Source organism: Camellia sinensis, chromosome 5 (genome assembly GCF_055761805.1).
Source record: "Camellia sinensis isolate YWXY chromosome 5, ASM5576180v1, whole genome shotgun sequence".
Taxonomy (NCBI): domain Eukaryota; kingdom Viridiplantae; phylum Streptophyta; class Magnoliopsida; order Ericales; family Theaceae; genus Camellia; species Camellia sinensis.
Genome location: NC_138965.1, coordinates 62,139,631 through 62,162,832, shown reverse-complemented (window position 1 = coordinate 62,162,832; position 23,202 = coordinate 62,139,631). Strand labels below are relative to the sequence as shown.

Genomic DNA, 23,202 nt, shown 5'->3' with positions numbered 1-23,202 from the left:
TATTTTTTGATGAAATTGTGGTTAGGAATAGCAATTTCACAAGAAAAATTTTTTCTGGATAAAATCGTGGTTCAAAATAGCGATTTCAGGAGAAAAAAAAAATTAAAAACGGATTTTGTAACTGCGATTTCTTAATCAAAAGCGCTTTTTGTAACTACGATTTTAAGACTTCTCCAATTTCACGCGAGTCAGGCGCATATGTGTTGAAAGCGTGATTATGAACCACGAGTTAGCTTAGTTTGAAAATTCTTTCAAAACTAGACTTAGTTTGGAAATTAATTTACTATTTTAACTTATTTAGAGAAATGCCCCGCCAAAGTTATTGCATCACAAAAAAGTATAAATAAATGAATAAAATCAACCCCACGTGCTCTAGCTCATTGAATTAAAGGGCAACTTGAGTGCAGTGTTTGTGTTATAAGACAAGTGAAAAATGTAACATCACTAGTCGTTAAGCACAAGCCGTACTTGTACATGAGGCAGCAAACGAATTTAGTTATGAGTTAGGTTCGGCTAGTTAAGTAAATAAACAAATTCAAGTTGAACTTTTAAACTTGTTTAATAAACAAGTCGAACTCAAGCATGAATAAACTCAACTCGTTTATTTAAATGAAGTAAATAATTTAATTTTTTTTTTTAAATCCATTAATCCTGCTAAACAAACCGGAGCTAACAGACTTTTCTTATTACCATCCATCAAATTCAAGGCTATTATGACTATGAACAATGTAGTATTAATTTGGAAGACATTTTGAAAAACTGTTGCACAGATATTAGCTTTACAGTGTCTCAATTTTTGTCAAAATCGTTGGCTGTAGCCAGGAAAAAGGTGGCAAAATCGAACTTTTGATCTCTTAATAAAATTCAAGGGTTCTAGCCAACCATGTTAAATCGCAGTTGGTTTAGCTAATGGATTTTTGAGAAAACAAATCAAAATGTTTAAATCTAATTGTTTTTCTTCTGTTTTTAATCAAGAGGAAGGAATTTGACCGAGTCTCGTTGACATCATACAATGGATATGCATAAAAGCAAATTAAGGGGAGAAAAAATAAGCTCCACACCATGCCAATACCTCAACCAGCTGCATCCATTATATGATTCTGATCTGTGCTTTAGACAAAGGCATCATACTTTTTTTTTGTTGAAACATCCTACTCATCATACTTCCTACAAGAAGAATAAACTTTGAACCTTTCAAAAATCTGCAGTCCAAGAATTACATGTAATTTATTTATAGTGATTAGAATATATATATATATATATATATATCAAAATTATGTCTCAGAGAGAGAGAGAGAAAGAGAAGTATTTTACCCTTGATTTGGAAAAACACAGCTTTGTAATCCACTCACATCCCAAAATAAATTACAGGAGGAATCCTTTGGCCTATTATATCAGCTGCCAAGTATGAAAAGCATTGAAAACTGTTAGTAACTTGATAAGATAGAATGATTTCCATAGCTAAAATTCAGGAAAAAACAATACTTGCCTTGTTGCTGCTATAAAAAAAAAAGAAGGTGAAGACTAGTGACTGTAGGGATCACTATCATTAGCAGTACAATACTACATTAACCTCTCTTTATTGCTTGGTTTTACTACCATTGCCATACAAGAAATCCAAAATTGTAGACCCCCTTGAAGTATTTTGTGAACTACTGCTTTCCTTATTGAAGTTGGAGCTGACATCAGGAGGACAATCCATCTTAATTCTAGACTCATACTCAGCTGCAAAAGCTAACGTTGACATGAGTGCCTTCTGTGCTGAGTTCCTCATGTTTGAAAGACGTTCCTTCTGAGCTGCATTTGGCATATTTGACCAGAGTGCCTTCAGCGCTGAACTTGGTGTGTCTTTACCATGCTCATCTGTCAATTGATCCACAGATTGACCTAAAGGAAGTGAAGAAGATAGTTGCTTCCATGATTTTGAACTGGGGATCTGACGTTTAGGTGCAGTTTCTCTCTCTTGAACAGATGACACAACATCATTATCCTTAGGATGATCTAATGGAACTTTGCCAAACGAAAGAAAGTTTATTCCTTGGGGTGGCATAGTAGGTGTTCTCTTTGGAATCTCACTCCAGATGGGTACCACGTCTCTTGTGATTTGGCCCGTCTGATTGCCAATTTTGAGCCCAACATCCTTCTTTGGAGATGAGGCAGCTTGCTTATCCTTGTTAGAATCACCAAAGGAAGTTGATTTTGGAATACCACAATCCTTTAAAGGAGCTTTGCCAAATGACAGGAAGTTTATTCCCTTTGATTCCACTGCAGCTGTCTTCTTTGTAATCTCATTTGAGTTTTGCGCCATATCCAGTGTACCACGGATCATCGGAAGACCAACTTTGACACCACCAACACCTGTTATTGGAGATGATCCGACTTGATTAAGCTTACTTGGATTGTCCAGTGCCAATTTCCCAAACATAAGCTTGCTTATTCTCTTGGGTTGTGTCTGTACAGCACGTTTGAGTATAGTCTCTACCACATTCTGTTTAGTGTTTTTACTAGAATCAACCTTCTGATGAAAGGAATTATTCAAGTTCAATTGCTTCTCAGAATTTGTACCCCTTAGCAGGGATGAGAACTTCAACTCAGGTTTGGAAGCATTTGTAGTGCTTGGGGAACCTTCTGTGAGTGGCATCTGAGAGAAATATAGTTGAATAAGTAAGCCAAATAAGGCAATAAGTATGGCCACACATGCAGAAAAGCATAGCTAAACAAAGCCAACCAAAACTTGAAAAAAAAATAAAATCACCTCGTGTGAAAACATACAGTCAGGGCCTCTGCTGCAAAAACCGTTGGACAAATAATTGTTGCAGGGATACTTGGAGAGTTGATGATCAAATGGACAGTCGTCGCCTTTCATGCATGAGTGACGCGCAAAATGACAACATGCCTGCAACACCAGAAACCATGAGAGAGAGAGAGAGAGAGAGAGAGAGAGAGAGAGAGAGAGAGATGCTGAGCAATAAAAATAACAACTTGACTTGATATAAGAATGATAAGTATGTTTCAGGAATGAATTTGCCATTCAGCAGTATGATTTATGCACATTGAAAAGTAGTAAGAAATATGGATGAATTACATTGGTGAGGGAAGTACACATGATTGAACAAGTTTAACTTCTGAACTACCACCGATTTAAAATCATTCAAAACTGCACATAATCCAAATCAAACACTTGGAATGAGAAGTAAATTAACTGTAGGTGACATGTAATAGTGAGTCATAGATATTCTTTCATCTCCACTTGGGGAAATTAGCAGTGTCTGGGACAAGCAAAGGTTGCGGAATTCTGTGAGGGTCAAGGCAAGGACCGGGCCACGCTGTTCTAAACCAAATCTATTGCCATCCCTAGGTATTATCAACCATCAGAACCCTTGACAGTTGCAAATGTTCAGTCTACACAGTCAGCTATCTTTGTCATAATTATTTGGAATAAAAGAACAAAAACCTAAAAGAAATGGAGAAACCTACATGTAAAAGCATATCAATACAAGATTGAAGGCAGCATAAAGTACTTGCCAAAATGGAGACCAATGTCGATTCCCAAACAGAAATCAAATCTTAGAATTGATAAGTGCCGGCCCATCAAAGAGTGGAAGAATCCAATGTGTGGAAGAAGAAGAAGAAGAAGAAGAAGAAGAAGAAGAAGAAGAAGAAGAAGAAGAAGAAGAAGAAGAAAGTGGAAGAATACATTGGGTGGAAGAAGTAGTTGCCAGAGAGACCCATCCTCTTTAAGAGCATGCGGTTCATAAAAATAAAAATAGATCTCTTCTATGAAAACAAGAAAGATTATTGGTCCTTGAGATTAGGGTGAGCCTCAGAAGGTGGCTCAACCATTAGGCCACTTCTCTTATCGCCTAAGGCCAACCAAGAACATTTTTAAAAACTCTTATTGCTGAAGGTCTCATTTTTTAAAAACTCACCAAAATAAGGCCTCATTTTAATGTTTAGCATAAGATTAGTGACCCTCCAAAGAGGAGGCATTCTTGCATCAAACTAGGATTCAGCAGCAAATGAGACCATGTACTAAAAGCCCAAAAATCCCTTTTTTTTTTTTTACTTTTTTTGTTTTTTTAGGGAGAGTGGGGTTTGAGTGAGTGTGTGTGTGAGAGAAGGAAAGAATCTTAACATTACTAAAGCTTAATCTTAAAGAGAAAAAAAAACTTGATACTTTTGAAGGTGCTTGAATAGTATAAGCAAAAGTAACCATTTTCAACTTACCAAACCAAAGATTCTCCAAAATTTCCTAATCTACACAGCATAAAGCCCCTCGTGAATGAGAGGGAGAGGGAGTTCACGAATGCCCCTTAGCAAGGGCCATTGTGTTAAGGGGAAATTTTCGATCCTCTTTTGATGTGAGAATATCAAAGAATGGTCACACCAAATTGGACATTGTGGTTGCGAACATCTAATAATCAATTCCAAAATTTGAATAACCAATGAGATGGTTTTGTACCAAGAAACTTTCTCCATTGTGCTCAAAATTGATGTCCAATTATGTCGCATACACACGAACAAGAAACACAGACATATTATATATAATATAACTTTTACATATTATATTAAAAAACATGTGATTTGATCGATTATATAATTTTTTCTACTTAATATAGAAAAAATGTGAAATAAAGCTCCAAAAATATTATCTATATAATCACTTTTATTACTTGCTTTCTCACTACATTTTTTTAAAACTCTTTGTTACTTTATTATTTCCCTATGTTAGAAGTTACGCATGCATATTTGACGTCATGTTGATCAAGCATATGGTGCATTCTCCTTAGAAATGTTTTCAGATGCATGAGTTGCATTCCTAAGAATTTTAACATTGTTCTTTGTTGAAGAGTGTTAAAGAAGTGATGTCAAATTGTTAAAAATGTATCACCGAATGGTCTAAAATTATGAATTTTTATTTTTAAATTATAACACAATCATTAAGTGTGGGACACGTCACCAACAGTGCCAGAGAAATGTCAGTGTTTGACATAGACACGGCTCCTTGTTAGAGTGTTCATTCTACTTAAGCATCTCACTAGTCAATTATTGAACTAAGGTACAACTATAAGCGGACTATTAGTCAGAATGAAACAGAGCTAACTATTAATGGTAACAGAATGAAACAGCACTAATTATTAATGATACATCTCCAGTAGTAATCAACAATCAACTGTTCTTATAATAATCAGAATCAAATGCAATTGTTGAATCACAAGAGTGCTTAGTTAAAATGTTACATGATCATACCTTGGATTTTGTCAAGGGTATTGTATCATGTGAAAATTTGCACTTGCCACCCTGTGCAACAAAAAGAATAAAATAAAAGCAGTGTCATCAGTATGCATATAAGTGAGACTTCTAAGAAATTGAAACCTCCATCCTAAAATTAGACAAGTCAAGAAAGACAGAACATAGATTACTATTACAACCTCTTGGCATCTTCCCTTCATATAATGACGGCAATATGATACTGTTTTTGGTTTCAATATTGGTTGGATTTTTAACCTTTTAACACCAAGACGTCTATTCTTTTCTGCTCGTTTGATTCTTTCCTTTTGCTGCAACATGCAAATCAGACAAATTAGTTACGCCCCCCCCAAAAAAAAAAATGTAATATAGATTGAAACTGTACATGGCAACTATAATAGTATTGATCTACACTGAACTTGGTGTGTGATGTGTAAAATAAATATTCAAAGCATCATAAAGTACCAGATTTATTAAATGTAAGGGAAAAATTTACTTTGGGGCTCAAACTATCACACTTCTGTCACTTTGCACCTAAACTATCAATTTTAACAATTAACACCTTAAACTATAAAATTGTTTTACTTTGCTATAAATCATTGTTGTGTTACATTGTTTGATGAAAAATTTCACTTTGTACCTCAAACTATCATGTTTCAATTTAGTCCTTTAAGAAGCACAGAACTGTGTTACCTAGAATGTTGATTGCTCCAGTATGTGGAACAAGAACATGAACATAACACACCATGTGCTCTAAAATATGATAAGATAGCAGTAGACTTGTATAGAGCCGACCCCATTTGATGGGACTTAAGGCTTGGTTTGGTTTGGTTTGGTTTGGTTTAGCAGTAGACTTGTATAGATTATACTATAAGAATTTAAGGTACTTTTAGAATAATTTTGTTTTAACAATTAAAAAACTAATAAAATGTCAAATTTTTTTTCCTTCCAATTGGTTTGGTAGCAACACATTTCTATGAGCATTATAACCCATTTTTTTTATGTTTTGTATGTCAAAACTTCATTCACCTAATATTTTAGTTTATCATATTGAATTTTTTTTTATTTTTTATTTATTTTTTTATTTTTTTAACTAGGAGAAACCTACAAGAAATATATTGGAAAAAACTTTTTGGATCGTTTTAAATGGCTAAATTTATCATTTTTAAATGAAAATTTATCATATTCCGCAACGTGCATTCCAAAACGTAATTTGCTAGGGTATTAAAGCTTTCTGGTAACTAGGATTGTTCAAAAACCAACTTGACCTGGTCAAACCGACCGATCCGACTCAATTCAACCCATCACAATCGGCTCCGAAACCGGTGGTCGGCTATGGGATTGAAAGAGTGCAAAAAATCATTTTCTTGGTCAACATACAATTTTTATTTTATTTTATTTTATTTTTTATTTTTTATTTTATGTAGGGTATCCAGGGCCCTCTTACGCATACCAAACTAAGTCCTTACAACCCGAACAAGCCTTCCGAAACAGGGCATACGCCTTGCGGTTCGTGGCCTCAAGGTATACATTTGTTGGCTAAGGGATTCGAACCTAAAGTCAATATACAACTTGGCGTAAATTACACCTGCGAGACCCGTACCAACCGATTATTATTGTATTTTTAATTTATTATCTTTACATGTGTAATTTCATTGGAAGATGGGATTTCTCCATAGTGGAATAGACATGCTTTCCTCTTCTTTTAGTTATTATTCATTTAATAATTTTTTGGTCAATGGCTATGTTACACAGAGTCTTCAAAATAAATCAAATATCCGCGTCGGATATCCAACACTTAAACAAGGGTATGGGATAAGTGTTGGATATTTTTCAATGGACACTTCTTATATAATTATATATAACACTATTATTGTATAATTGCTATAAATGTCTTTTCGACACTGTAGGTTACATATAGCACCATTTTATTTCACATATTTGATTAAATATACAAAAATATGACATTTTTTTGTCGAATTCACATACCCTTAAATTTATGGTTTGATGAGTCCGACCTCTAGATACATACCCGCACCTAACACCCATACAAAAGTCCATGTAACATAAGTCAATGGAACATACCTTTTTTTCTCTCCTTTTCATTCATTATTCATTTAATTTTCATCTTTCTCTCTCATTTATCTCTTTCTATCACATTCTCATCCCTCTTTGTATCTCACTCTCTCTCTACCTCTCAAACCAACAATTCACCGTTTCTCTCAGCCTCTCTCCTCTCACAGATTTCATGTTTTGTCTCCACGGATTCCTCCATTGCAACAAACCCTCACTTTTAGAACTATTCTTTCTCCCCTGATGGGAAGTGATTGTGTGGTGGTGCTGATCGATGGTTGTGAGGTGTTGATCAATGGATGTGTGATGTTGATCGATGGACAAGATGGTGAAGAGTGGTGGAATCAATGGCAACGAGTGATTGTGTAGTGGTGTCGATCGATGGAGTCGGTGTGTCTTCCCTCCCTCCTATTTTCTTCTCTTTTTTCCGTCTCTCACAGATCTATATGTGAGATTGTGAGTTTGTTTAAATTTGTACATATTGTGTGTATGAGGTTTAATATTTGTTGATTTGAACTTTGAATCACATTAAGAGAAACAGCGAGTCTAAGTTATAATTTGAACTTCTCAACAACTGAATGGTTTGAGGGGGTCGATTTTGAATAAGAAGGCGGCCAACAGTGGGTGAATGGTTTCCTAACCAGATGGTGTCGGTTCAGTTGACGCGTCAAGGGCGAACCCGAGTCAATCTAACCTATGAACACCCCTAACAATGCACTTCTATAGAAGAGGCATGCATGTTGGACATAACACTCTGCAGACACTCCTAAAACTCAAAGTGTTTTAATTAAAATTTTAAATTTACAATACTAAACACTTCACTGGCACTTCTAGAATACTCTGCCAATACTTCTTGGTCCTTCCGAACACAACCTATATGATTAATCTCTTCATAGTAACAATGTTCTACATTCTTTAGAATGCAACTTGTTCACGTTAAATATATTTCAAAACATATATAAGGTGAATACATCACATGCATTTCAATGTGCTGCAATTGTTTTTACATTCTTTATCATGTTATTATAACGTGAATGATATCTTAATATTGAAGTTATGAAATATAACCAAACCAAACCAAACCAAACCAAGCCTTAAATCCCATCAAATGAAGTCAATTACATGAATCTTTCTTCTCCATGACTCTATCAAAGGCCATTTGGTTAGTCAAATTAAGGAGATTCATATATCTATTTACTACACTAGCCACATCAATCTAGGTATGCCCCTGCTCCTAATACTTCCCTCTACCGTCACTGTATTGCATTTCGTCATTACCGCCTCTGTTAGTCTCTGTTGTATGACCAAATTACCTCAATCTATTCTCTCTCGTCTTATCTTCTATCGGTGCTACTCCTACCCACTCATGAATATACTCATTCATAACTCTGTCTTTTCTAGTCTTGCCACATCTACCTTTGCATCCCCATCTCAGTAACACTCATCTTATCTACATGTTGTTTCTTAGTTGCCTAACATTCTGTCCCATACAACATCGCTGGTTTAATAACCATTCTAGATAACTTTCTTTTTAATCTAGTGGGTACTCGTTTATCGCACAGTATCTCGGATGCACTCCTGCACTTAAGCCACCCTGCCTTTTCTAGTCTTGCCACATCCACCTTTGCATCCTTATCTCAGCAACACTCATCTTATCTACAAGTTGTTTTATAGTTGCCAAACATTCTGTCCCATACAACATCGCTGGTCTAATAACCATTCTATATAACTTTCTTTTTAATCTAGTGGGCACTCGTTTATTGCACAGTATCTCGGACGCACTCCTCCACTTAAGCCACCCTCCCTTAATTCTATAGACTATATCTGCTCCAATCTCCCAAACCGTTGTGATAAACCACCATAAATAACGAAAAAGTTCACTCTTAGGTAGTCCATAATTCCCAATCTTCACTTCTCCTCTGTTTCTATTGTTACTATTACTAAAATTACACTCCATGTTCTCTGTCTTAGTTTTGGTTATCCTAAATCCTTTAGATTCAAGTGCTTCTCTCTAAGTCTCCAACTTAGTATTAACTTTTTCTCTAGTCTCATCCACTAACACAATATCATCTGCAAAAAGCATATACCATGGCACATCATCCTAAATATTTCTCGTCAACTCATCCATAACTAAAGCAAAAAGATAAGAACTTAAGGTTGATCCTTGGTGTAACCCCATATTAATTAAAAATTCACTTGTCTCTCCAGCCAGCAATCTAATAGTGGTCACCTTCATACATGTCCCTAATCACATCAATGTAGCATTTTGTCACCCATTTCTTTTCTAACACCCACCAAATTATATCCCGAGGCACTCTATTATATACTTTTTCAAAATCGATAAAAATCATATGAATATCTTTTTTTTTTCTCTTTATACTTTTCTATTACTCTCCTCAAAAGATAGATCGCTTCCATTATTGATCTACCAAGCATAAATCCAAATTGATTCTCTAACACCTCTGTTATATTTCACAATCGACGTTCCATCACTCTCTCCCACACTTTCATTATATAACACATTAGCTTGACTCCTCTGTAGATGTTGCAATTCTGGACATTTCCTTTATTCTTATAAATTGGCACTAAAATATTTTTCATTCACTCCTCTGGCATTTTCTTAGTCAACAAAATTTAACTAAATATCCTAGTCAACCAAACAACCCCCTTCTTATCCAAAAATTTTCAAGTTTCAATAGAAATATCATCGGGAATAGTCACACAAAAAGGTGGGTAAGGCTTGAACCCATGACTATAGGTTTAAGGTATGACAACTCATACCACTTAAAGCTAAGTTATGAAATATATGACTTTTTAATTGGTGTTATGTTTTTCTTTCATTACATTTGAATAAACTACTCATATATTTGACATATAATAAATTTATAAAAATATAAGCCACATTGTGTCTTCATTTTTTGAAAATCACCACATCCAAGTGTCTGTGTTGTGTCACATGTTTGTATCTATGCTACATAGCTTTTTTTAACACCCTAGACTATTAAAATTGATCCACTTTACCCTAAATCATTAACGACATTACATTTTTTTATAGAAGACCATATGAATCGGTTGGAGAGAGAAGAGGGCCCTTCTCCAACCAAATCTATAGCAACTACAAGGGAAAGACAATAATGCTGCAATTTGTGTATTTGTGGATGAATCGTTTAGAACCTCCAAATGACTTCATCTACTTCCATTTTCTCTCCTTTCAAGCTTCTATATCTTGTCATGCTTTTCTATCCTCACTTTGTTTTGTCATAAAATTCGGTTTACTATTAAACAATTTAAAGGTAGAGAAGATGAAGTTCATTTACATGTGCACAAAACTGGTATGGATTTAGTGCTACTTGCACTATCACTCGTGGCCAATTCATGTGACCTTACTTAAAAAATTACAAGGTCGTTATCGATTTAGGGAAACATGAATCAATTTTAATAATTTAAGGTGTTAACTGTTAACTATTAAATTTGATAGTTCAAGGGCTAAAGTTTAAGTGACACAAATGTGATAGTTCGATGGGTAAAGTAAAGTTTTTTCATCAAACAATTCTACCACTATCAATGCCTTTGGGCAAAGTGAAACAATTTAAATAGTTTAAAGGGTTAATTGTTAATATTGAAAATTAACAATATTTTAAAGGGCACAAGTCTAATATTTGATGGGCATAGTGATTTTTTTTTTTTTTTTTGTCAACATGTGTTTTTCTTACACCATAAAGAAAAAACCTAGATAAGATACAAAGTTCAGCCAAAGATTAGAAGTATATAAAGAAACAAATGTATACCTTTTTCTTTGCTTTGTTTTCCTTGGTTTTAGGACCCCGCTTTTTCTCTTTGCGAACACCAGCATCCTGTTATAGATAACTAAGTTCATACCAGATCAAATATATATAGACCAAATGTAACCACAAAAAAGAGGGTTATATATCTAACAGATGTCGCATAATGATTCAGAAAACAATTACTATAGCCTAGGCAGAGAATCATAGCCACAACCATTGTTGCACTCAAATAAAAATCAGATCAAAGTTGAGAACTCATAAAAAAAATCTTATTTTTGGTTAAAGAAATATAAATCTAAGCAATATAAACTCAATTCAACAATCTATGGTGCTCAAAAAACTAGTACTAATCTTTTTGGGTTGTGTGAGTAAAAGCATATATAAAGATTCGAGGTATTTTATTTTTCAAAATATTCACTAAAGTCTCATTGCAGCAGATGTATATGTGATCGTAAGCACAATAGGGAGTTAGTTAGCCATCTTCTTATTCATTTGGAGGTGGAGTAGGATTTATAGTCTTTGCTCCTCCTTATATTTGGTGTGGAATAGGTGTTTCCTGTAAGGGTGAGGAAGTTCTTCACTCTTGGAGAGGTGCTTGAGTGGGGAGGAGGAAAGCCTGGTGGTTGGTTCCTTTTGCATTAATGTGGTCAGTGTGGGGCAAACAAGATAGAAGATTTTTTATGGAAAGGAATACCCTATTTAGATTAGTTTTTAAAAAATAGATTATTGTATTTTTTCTTTGAACTTTTCGGGGATTGTCAATCCGTCCTTCAGCCAACTTTTGGGATTTTACAGAGGGCTTTGAATAGATTTTGTTGTATAGATGAAATCTATGATGCACGGGCACGGACACGGACACAGGACGCAACACGGACACACAAATATGCTAATTTTCAAAAATTAGAGGACACGACACGCTAATATTGGTTCCTAAAAAAATTACAATAATAATAAAATTAATGAACACATTACCTAAATTTGTTTAATAAAAATTGATTTTTTTCAAATAAAAATAATTTATTTTATAAATTTTAGTAAAAACATGGATATAAATAATAAAACAAAAGAAAACAAAAAAGAAGAGGAGAGAATAAAAAAGGAAAAGGAGACAGAAAAGGGAGGACAGAGAATAAATGAAATAAGAAGAAGAGAAGAGAAGAAAGAGAAGAAGACGAAGACAGATGAAGACAGAAGAGAAGATGAAGACAGAAGACAAAAGACAAAAGAACAGAGAAGAAGAAGAGAGAAGAACGGGTTAGGGTTTGTTCTCTCTTACCTCAATTTGTCCCTCTCTTTCCCTCGATTTGTCTCCCTCTTCCCTCGATCTATCTCCCTCTCTCTCCCCTCGATCTATCTCTAGCTCTCTCTCTTTCTCCTCTCCAACAGTTCTAGGGCTTCTTCGATCCACCTACATGTCTGAAACGTGTCCTCGCGTGTCCAATGGCGTGTCCGACTGAAAAAATTCCAAAAAAAAGGGGGACACGCAAGGGAGAGTGTCGGACACGTGTCGGACACTCGTCGGACACTCATATGCAGGCCTCAGGGACACGTCCATGCTTCATAGGATGAGATAGTTTTCTTATGTATACAGGTTGCACCTTCTGCCAAATAGAACCCGTAGACACCAAGTCAAACAAACTACTTTATGGCTAGACTCAAAAACCAACCCAATTTCAAACTTTATGAAAATCAGATAATAAAATAAGAAGGAAAATTTACTTATAAATCCCATCTTAGGAAATGATGATCCGTTTAGTCTCAAGAATTTTCTTATAGACCAATTAGTCCCATCCTATTGATTTTGAAAATGTAGATTTAATATATTATTTGGAAATTAGATTTACGGTTATACCATTATTTCTATTATTATTATTATTTTTTATTTTATTTTATTTTATTTTTTGTTTGTGTGTGTGTATGTGTGCGCGCGCGCGCGCGCTAGAAAGGTAAGATACACAACATATGGGAATCAAATTTGGGATGAATTTTTATATGAGAATTTTTTTTATTTGGAATGACTTGAAATATGAGATTCTTCAAACATTTCCAAAATGATGCGAGATTCTTCAAACATTTCCAAAATGATGCGGGATTCTTCAAACATTTCAAAAGAAGTACACAACTTTGGGAAAATCTATAATTTCAAACTGTAACACTCCAATGTAATACTCGAAAAAAAACTTCTTAATATGCTTTTCCCAAACGTAACACTCCAAAAAAACTCATTAATGTTACACTCCAATGTAATACATAAAAAAAAACTCCTTAGTGTACTTTTCCCAAACATAACATTTCAATGTAACACTCAAAAAAAGGATGTGTAATTCTTCAAACCATTCCAAAAGGAGTACAAAAATTTCTTAGTAAGTTTTGGGCAAATGTATAATTTCAAATTATGAGTGCTACATTTGGAAAAAATACAGTAAGAAGTTTTTTAGTGTTTTTGTGTTTGTTACATTGGAGTGTTACGTTTGGGATTATATTAATTGGATTGTTACGTTTAGGAAAAATATACTAAGGAGTTTTTTTTGTATGTTACATTGGAGTGTCCATTTGGAAAAAATGCACTAAGGAGTTTTTTTTTTTGGAGTGTTATGTTGTTATGTTTGAGAAAAGTACATTAAGGAGTTTTTTAATGTGTTGTATTGAAGTGTTATATTTGAGTGTTACGTTTTTGTTCATATTTGTTCCAGAATGAGAGAAAATCCAAAACATCTATAGTGCGGATTGGCCAACTGTGTAATTTCACATTTGGAGAAACCCACTTTTATTGTTTAAAAATTAAATACAAACATGTAAGTGACTACTTTTGTGTAATTTCCACTTTAATGGGACCTTTGGGTTCATAAGAAAAAAGGGAGGACTAAACAATTTACAAGATCACATTTTGGAATTTATTATCCAAATAAGAAAGCATAACTTAATTAAATAAGAAACTGAACACTCTTAAAACTTACGCCCGAGATAAAAATCTCATTATATAGCATCTTAAATCATTTTGGTGGGACTCAATTGTCTACTTGTCGCACCCAAAATTTAACAGTCAATATTTGATTGCATAACTAATCGATTTTGATTGTATCATCATCCAAGAAAAATAAATAGATAAATAAATTAAATAGATTTCTGAAATGGGCACCTATAATTGAGAAGTGTCAAAAGAGGTGTGCATCTTGGAAAAGGAGATTTCTTTCTTTTGGTGGTAGACTTACACTCATCAAATCAGTTTTGTCCAGCTTGCCAATATATTATATGTCTCTCTTCAAATTACCTAAAGGTGTAGCAAGAGCTCTTGATAGAATCCAAGCTTCCTTTCTCTAGGAAGGCTCTGATTTGAAAAGGAAGATACATTTGGTGAAATGGGAAGAGGTAACCAAGAGTAAAAAGCAAGGGGGTCTGGGGGTAAGGAAGGTCCGAGATTTTAATGATTGCCTTTTAGCAAAATGGTGGTGGAGATTTGCAACTGAAACCAAAGCCTTATGGAGAAGAACCATCTGCTATAAATATGGAATCTCTAGTGGTGGATGGTTTCCCAGTCAGAAACTTGAGGCTAAGTACTCTAGGACTTGGCTGGACATATTGTTTGTTGCTGACTGCAATCACAGTCTTAAGGATTTTTACGCAACTAATTCAGAGGTAATTATAGGTAATGGGAATAGAGTTAAATTTTGGAATGATGTGTGGTTTGGGATCAGAGCAATTTCAGAAGATTATCCCAGATTATACAATCTGTCAATTGATAAACTCATTTCTTTGAAGGATTGTATTGAAGAGAAAGGAAATTCTGATGGATGGAATTTGAGATTCAAAAGACCATTATTTGCTTGGGAAGAAGAGGAGGTTAAAAGCCTGTATACTTTGTTGAATGCAGCCTCCCTGTGTTGAGTAACCATGATGACTGGCTCAAATGGAAGGCTTAATCATCTGGCCAATTTTTGGTGTCTACACTTTGCAAGAGAAGTGACTCAACAACTGGTATGTATACTCATATTCATGATTTGCTTTGGAAGAACATCTCTCCTACAAAGGTCCAATTCTTGGGCTGGTTAGTGTGGAAGGGTAGGATCAAAATTTCTACTTATCTTCAAAGGCTTGGTGTGCTTGGAGCCAATATGAGCAACCTATGTATTTTCTGCAGCACTGACTTGGAAACAATTGATCATGTGTTGATGGGTTGTCCTTTAATTTGGAAGGTTTGGTCCCATTTGATGAATTGGTGGGGAATTTACTGGGCTATACCAGGTTCTTTGATAGGATTGTTGGAATGGTGGGCTGGCTTTAAGTATAAAAAGTTGGAAGCACGATTGTGGAAAGCTTTGTTGCTGGCAATGGTGTGGTCTGTTTGGAAGCATAGGAATGAGTGTAAATTCAATAATGCTCAGCCAAATTTTGGTGAGTTGCAGGAACTAATTAAAGTTAGAGTGGCCTTGTGCGTTAAAAGCAACGTTGAAGGGATTTGCTACTTAGTACAGGATTTTGTTTCCTATATCCAACAAATTAGAACCCCATCAAAGGATATTTAATGATTTGCATGGGTTGCAAAGTTAGTCTTATCTCCAGCAGCTCAAGTACATGACTTGCCGGAGGGAATCATCGGCCTGTTTCCTTCTCTCCTCTCCGTTGCTAGTCCCCATGACCCCGCCGAGGTCGGATCCGACCATGCTGGCGAGTGGCCGGAGATCCGACGCATCACCTCCAGATCCAGCGGAGGAGGAGGAGGAGAAGCGTTGCTTACCGTGGTTGAGATATTTGAGGCCGGACTTCAATTTGCAACCCTGATCGGTGTGGCCATTCACGACGGCTACGCTCGTCGCCATCCAAACTCTGCGTTGCTGGAGGCGAGGCCAAGGGCATCGGTGACGTTGATGCCGATACTTTCCAAAAAAAAAGCCAGGGGTGTTGAAGAGGTTGCAGAGGCATTGAAGATCCTGATTCACGGCTTGTCTGAGTGGATCACAGCACGAGGCTGGTGGCTTTGTTACGTTCAAGTAATTCGCACATGGAGTCAGCTTCGAAGCACACGACGCCGTTGGTCGCCCCTCCGCCACTCTGGTTGTTGTTGTGGCCATCAGCACAACCACCACCATCGCCGCCGCCGAGAAAGAAATCTTCGAACAACCCATCACTCTGCTTCTCTCTCTCTCCTCTGTTTCTCTCTCACTCACTATTTAGAAATAAAAGGTCAATACTCACCAGAAACGAGAAAAGAAAACAAAGTTTTCTAATTATTATACACACTGTTTTGAGGGAAACATACTCTCTCTCTCTCTCTCTCTCTCTCTCTCTCTCTCTCTCTCTCTCTCTCTCTACTCCAGAACATCCCCCTTTCTTTTAATATTTCCAACCATTTATTTTAACCTTTTCTTCCACTAACCCACTGCTTCTATATTTTATTTTATTACCTATCCATCATCTCTTTTCACTTTTTCTTCCCACCAGTTTCCATCAACTTGTCTTGTTGTTTGAATTTTCCTCTTTTTTTTTTTCTTTCTTTTGCCTTTTCTTCTCATACACCCACGTGACATGTCCCTCAGCCTTTTGACAAATTTTTCTTCTTCTTATTCCCGTATTTATCATTTTCGTTTTTCATATATATATATATATATATCTATATATATATTAAAAAAAAAAAAAAAAAAAACCAACCAACAAACACAACTGCACACCACACTCATTTTATTCATGCCGGGATCAACCCCGATCACAATTTTACACCAAAAAAAAAAAAAAAAAAAAAAACACACCAAAACAACCACACCCACAGTGGGATTTTTCTTCTCTACTCTGCCGCCGGTCTCTTCTTTTTGCCTCCGTCCTGGGCGGTCCTTGACGGTGCTGCCTCTGTGCTTCCTAATCCACCAAGCACATTCACTCCTCCCTGCTCCTCCACTACAGCATATGGCGGCCCTCCAAATCGGAACATAACGGTGGCCTTCCGCTTCAGCTCCTTGTTTTCTGCCTTTAGCACACTTATCTCTGCTAGCGCATCCTTATACATGCGTTGGAGCAGAGCCAGCTGGGAGTTTAACTGTTGCACCTCATTTGTCCTGCTCTGCAGCCGGTGCGACAAGTTTGTGACCGCAGTCATGGTTTCCACACATGACTTCAGAGTATACTGATTGGCCTCAATATCAGTTTGCACCGCCATTTTTTGCTCCACCGACCGCATCGGAAAGTTCAACGGAGCAAAACCAGAGGTGTTTGGTTGAGGTTCACTGGCCTCCGCACCAGTTATTTCTCTTGTGGGCTCGTTCAGTTCTGGAAAGAGCGTGAGCAGACCACGGGAAGAGGAGGCCATGTTTTGGGTAGCTGGACGGGAAGAAGAGGCCATGTTGCTGAGTGTTTCAGAGACGGGTTGGTTACAGCGTATTACAGAGTTTCTCTCTCAGGCAAGGAAGAGTTTTTCAGAAGATTTTAGCAGGTTTTCTGCCTCAGCCTCCGCATTGATTTATATAGAACATGACGAAGCGGCAGACACGCGCATCATGCGCCGCTCGACGCTCGCCGACAATATGGGCGCGCCTTTTGATGGCACGTCTTTTGATGGCACGCCTTTTGATGGCACGCCTTTTGATGAATTGGGCACGCCTTTTGATGGCACGCCTTTTTGAAAGATTGGGCACACCTTTTGAGGGTGCGACTTTTTAGGGGTCCGACAAGACTCTGTAAACTGTCCCGACATTGATTCCGGTTAGTTTCTACATGGGTCCGACAAGACTCTGTAAACTGTCCCGACATTGATTCCGGTTAGCTCCTTCATGGGTCCGACAAGACTCTGTAAACTGTCCCGACATTGATTCCGGTTAGTTTTTACAAGGGTCCAGCAAGACTCCGTAAACTGTCACAACATTGTCTGCTACAACGGTCCGACATGACCCCATAAACTGTCTTCTACATCGGTCTGACACCGCCATCCAGTATCCTCTACACCGTTATGACACCACCATACAGTGTCCTCTACAACGTTATGACACCCCCATACAGTGTCCTCTACAACGTTATGACACCACCATCCAGTGTCTTCACCAACGGTCTGACACGACCATACAGTGTCTCCTATCCTCTTTTATTTTTATGTATTTTCTTGTTTTGTTACTCTCTCCAAACTCAAGTTGGTTAGTTTCTATCCTCCTTGAGTTTGCGGGGGGCTGTTAAAATTTACCATCACCTACCACACACTTACCATCACCTACCACACACTCACCTACTACACTCACCTACCACCACCATCCACTACACCTACATCTATATAAGGAACCATTTGTAATAAATACAATACAACAACAATATATCAATCAATAATACATCAGTTTTTCTTACAAAATACTGAAAATATGTAGAAGTTTTAGACTCTGCTTAACAAAATATCATGACGATCCCAGAATTACTCAGATCCACTGCACCATATTAAGGAATGAACCATAATCTTCTTCTTTATTCCATTATTGTTACTAAAACATCAGGGTGGAAAGCTATAAATTGGTGGTTTTTTCTTTTTGTTGGAAGCATGGAGGGAGGGGCTCAGCAAATCCTTTGAATAAAGGTGAGTAAAGGTCGCAACTCAACACATTATCACAGTGACAACTTAAGTAACCAACACTGAATGGCCCGTGCAGACAAATGTGTGAAAAAAAATTATCTTGCACCATAAGCAGTTAAAGGAAATTCACAAATCAAAATCATACCTTTTCAGTGGATAAAGCGCTTTGATTTTTGGTAGCATTTTCCCTTGAGATTTTGCCAGGCACTGCTGGATGGTTGAACTCCTCAATAGCTCTAGCAGTTTGCTGCTCGTTTCTTACAGTTTCTATCACAGAGTCATACCCATGTGCCAGTTCAGCCTCACCATATTTCCCAAAAACAGCAATTTCCAACTTACACTCTATCTCTGGCATATTACTTAGAATTTTTAATTCTACTTCCTTACCCACATTATCAATTGTCTCCACAAAATTCTTATTAGATTTGGTATCTTCCTGATTTGCCACTTTCTGTTTCTTACAAGTAAATTGTTCATCATTACTAATGGCTTCAGAATTTTGCACCTCGTCCACCTTCTTTTCTAATGATACAGCATCTTCAAGCAACAAATCCATTGATTGGTCATAAACCCCAAAGTCCCCTGAAATTTCTCCTTCTTCAATCTCTTCATCATCAGTTACACGAAGAAGAGAATTTATCCCACCACAATCAGATACCCATTTCTCCAATTCCATCAGCTCCATTTCGTTCACTTCTTTCAACACATTCCTCTCCACAAATGAACTTCCTTCATTATTCTCATCCAATCTTGAAGATTCAGCATAAACATCTACATCTAAAGACAAATCAAGAGCTTCAGTGACCTTTCAACTATAGTTTTCCTCGTCTAAATTTCCTGATTCCTCCATACAAATTTCTTGGGGACTACTTTGGCCTTCTTGGTTATCTATCAAACAGACAACATTACCACTTGGATTCTTGTCCAATGTATTATTCACAAGTTTAATACCATTTTCCGGAACGAGTTCCTTATTTATCCTACTTATATGGTCAAACTCATATGTTTCCATTCTATCCTCGTTAACACATTCGTCACTACCAAAAAGTGTCGAATTCAGAGCACCCCTCTGAATTGACAAGATTTCAGACTCCATACTAGTAGGATCAACTGGTTCACCACACACTTCTCCTTGGGTCGCTTGCCCCAATTCATTCTCAGCACTGTCTACTTATTATAAAAATAAATAAATAAATAATTCACCATTAAGCTGAAGTTAGCATAATTGATACTCAATTAAAACCTCCAATCATTCACCAAATTTTTCATCTAATTGGATTTCAAATTTAAGTAAAAAACTTGATTTGATATGAACTACTCCAATCCTTCCATCAAAATCTTTTAAAAAATTACCTTCTCAATCCAAATTTCACTTTTCATCAAATTTGATGGGAAAATAAAATAATCATCTCCAATGCTTCATCATTTCAAATTTTCATCAAATTCAAATTTGATGAGAGAAATGACTCTCCCTTGATTTGATGAACATTTGATGAAAGGATAGGAGATGATTTTTGAATACTTTTTCATCAAATTTAAATTTGATGAAAGAAAAGGTGATGGATTGGAGATGCTCACGTATTTGTACTGTGGTCAGCTCTTTTTTCCCCCTTTTATACACTAAAATGAACTGAAATTTTGAGAGAATCAAAATCAGGATTCCAATGGTTTGAAAATAGAGTTAAATTTTGACAAAAGTGCAATAGTGAATCATTAACGCTCGAACTTAGGCCATGTTTGTTTGGACAGACTAGATTAGGTTAGATTAACATTACCATGGCTAATAGTCATGGGACTATAAATCCTTTTGAATTGTGTATCCTATTATTGAGAGTTAGGATTATAAGGAGAGACTGATAGTCAACTTTGAATTGTGTATCCTATTATTGAGAGTTAGGATTATAAGGAGAGACTGATAGTCAACTTTGACCAAGTACTCTAATTTATATCACACCCCTCCCCTCTGTGAGATTGAATAGTCTCATATGTGAGATATCAGATAGATTGTTAGTCCATACTTCAATTATTTAATCAAATATCGGATTAATAATTTTATTAGACTATTAATACAATCACAAGCTGATGTCTACTCAAACAAACATAGCGTGATTGTATGATTTTGAGAGGAACCAATCAAAGAATACGAAAAGGAAAACACGAATGAATACCTTGTTTTGGACGCTCCTGTTGATGGGAATGACAAGTATGTGAGTCGGCATGGCAATGAGATAGAATTCGAACAAGTGTGAGAAAAGTTTCGCTCTTAATGTGTCTTCTGCGATGAGGAGGGAAAGGAAAGAGAGAGTCTGACTGGTTTAGGGTTTCCAGGTGTGATTGCTCCATCAATCATTTTCAAAATCACCTTCGAAATTTGCTACTCGCTGCTCATATTTGCGGGCTAGGACTCTAGAGACTAGAGGTGAGATAGTTTAGTATTTACTGTGAAGGTGAGATAGTTTAATTTAGTGTAAGGCCTCCCTTGTGACAGGTTATTTTAGTATTTTTTTTGATTTTTTAGTTAAAATATGAGGTAAAAAAATTAGTGTATTTGAGATGATTTTTTGATTTTTTATGAAAAGATGTGCAAAAAGTAGAGAGAAAATGAAATCTTTGACTTTTTGGTGGACGTTATAGACTTTTTGAATTTTTTAATAACTTTTAATTTTTTGGCTAAAATATTAATTTGCCAAACGAGACCTAAATTACACTTCGTCCTATATGCTTTTAAAGCGATGTTTGTTTGGTTTTTTAGGATGGAGAATTAGATTAATAATACGTGAGATTTATTTAAAGATTATTTGATTGGAGATATAAGAAAGGAAATTAACTATCTTCTTGGACTAGAAATCCCCAATGCAGCAAGACTAACAAAATCATAGGAGGGTTGGAATTAGAAATTAATGAAGGAATTAGTGAAATTTTAAATGATTTTTAAGCAAAAATTAAAAATCATGGTTCTGTTTGGTTTAGTTTTGAAATTGTGATTCTCCTTTTAGAGTTGTGATTTGACTGTGGAATTATAATTTGAGTTTTGAAAAGAGAAAATTTGTTTCGCTATGAGTTTTGAAAAATGTTTTGAAATGAGTTTTTAAATTTTGAATTTTGAAAAGAGTTTTAAGTTTTGAAAAGATTTTTGAGTTGTATTTTGAGTTTTGAGTTTTTGAATTTTGAGTTGTATTTTGAATTTTTTAGATTTATTTTTTAAAATATTAAAAAATGCTTAAGAATTTTTTTATCTTTTAAATATATAATTTTTATTTAAATATTTTTAACTTTTTATTTTAAACATTTTATTTTATTTTGTAAATACTTTAATTTTAATATTTTAAACTTAAAATACAACTTCATACTCAAATCGTAACTAAACGTATAACTCAAAATTTAATTCAAAAATTATTTTCAAAACTCATAACCAAACACATAACTCGAAATTCTACACTACTTTCAAAACTCTGCACTCAAATCATAACCAACACAATAACAAAAAAATTAAAATATTTAAAAATATATTTATAAAATAAAATAAAATAAAAATTATATATTTAAAATAAAAAAATTTAAAAAATTAATATTAAAAAAAACACAGCACATAAATGTATGAAATATAGTGCACATTAAAATAAATAAATAAATACATATTTAAAATATAAAATATTTACCCTAAAAAATTAAAATTAAGAAAGTTTTTAAATATTTAAAAAAAATAAATCCAAAAAATTTCAAAATACAACTCAAAACTCAAAATACAACTTAAAACTCTTTTTAAAACCTATAACCAAACAAATTTTCTCTTTTCAAAACTCATAACTCAAAATACGACTCCACACTCAAATCATGATTCTAAAAATAATTTTAAAAAATAAAATAAAATAATTGAGTTTTTTCTTTTAAAATAGAGTTTTGAAAAGAGTTTGGTTTTGAATTTTGAAAAAAGTTTTGAATTGAGTTTTGAATTGTATGTTTGGTTATGAGTTTTGAAAATTAATTTTTGAATTGAGTTTTGAGTAATTTTGAGTTGTGTGTTTGTCTATGAATTTTGAAAAGTGATTTGAAAATTTTGCCTTTAGAATCATGATTCCAAAGATAAACCAAACACAGCCTATATTTTTTTCAAAAACACTCAAACTTAAAAAATATTAATTTTATATATTAATATTATCTATAGTATTATTAATCTGGTGGTGTACAAACAAATACTTTTTATCTTACATCTCCAACCTGATACCACAGCAATAATAATCTCCTCACTCAATCTTACCGTACTCTTTAGAGGTATTTTTTGAGTGTATTTTGATAATTTGAACCATTTATATTGTAAGGCTTGTCGAGTGTATCATTCATATAAAAAATGAAGTTAATCTGATATCGATAACCTCATGATCAAGTCTTAATTTTTTTTAAGAAGTTATTAAAATCATATTAACTGTTTATTTTTTAAAAAACAAATATGCTCTTATCATGAGGCTACAGATGTCCAATTTACTTTATTTTTTGCATGGATGATCTACTCGACGAACTTACAATATGAACGGTTTAGATCATCAAAAAAGACTC

At 35.0% G+C, this 23,202-nt stretch overlaps 1 protein-coding gene across 3 annotated transcripts; it reads right to left on the bottom strand.

Annotated features, from left to right (window-relative positions):
- Positions 1 to 832: 832 nt before the first annotated feature.
- On the bottom strand, positions 833 to 21,085 carry LOC114263782 (uncharacterized). 3 transcript variants are annotated; one of them, XM_082868997.1, is made up of 9 exons: positions 20,817 to 21,085; positions 18,794 to 19,425; positions 11,112 to 11,177; positions 5,433 to 5,561; positions 5,251 to 5,301; positions 2,756 to 2,896; positions 1,490 to 2,641; positions 1,315 to 1,398; positions 833 to 1,202 (listed from the first exon to the last, which is right to left on the bottom strand). In XM_082868997.1, the coding sequence occupies exons 1-7, from the start codon at positions 20,989 to 20,991 to the stop codon at positions 1,580 to 1,582; spliced, it is 2,256 nt and encodes a 751-aa protein (XP_082725123.1). In that variant the 5' UTR covers positions 20,992 to 21,085; the 3' UTR covers positions 833 to 1,202; positions 1,315 to 1,398; positions 1,490 to 1,579. The 3 variants fall into 3 exon arrangements, with proteins under 3 accessions (XP_082725123.1, XP_082725124.1, XP_082725125.1); XM_082868998.1 differs by having other exon boundaries at positions 833 to 1,167; XM_082868999.1 differs by having other exon boundaries at positions 18,794 to 19,815; positions 20,817 to 21,048.
- Positions 21,086 to 23,202: the final 2,117 nt, after the last annotated feature.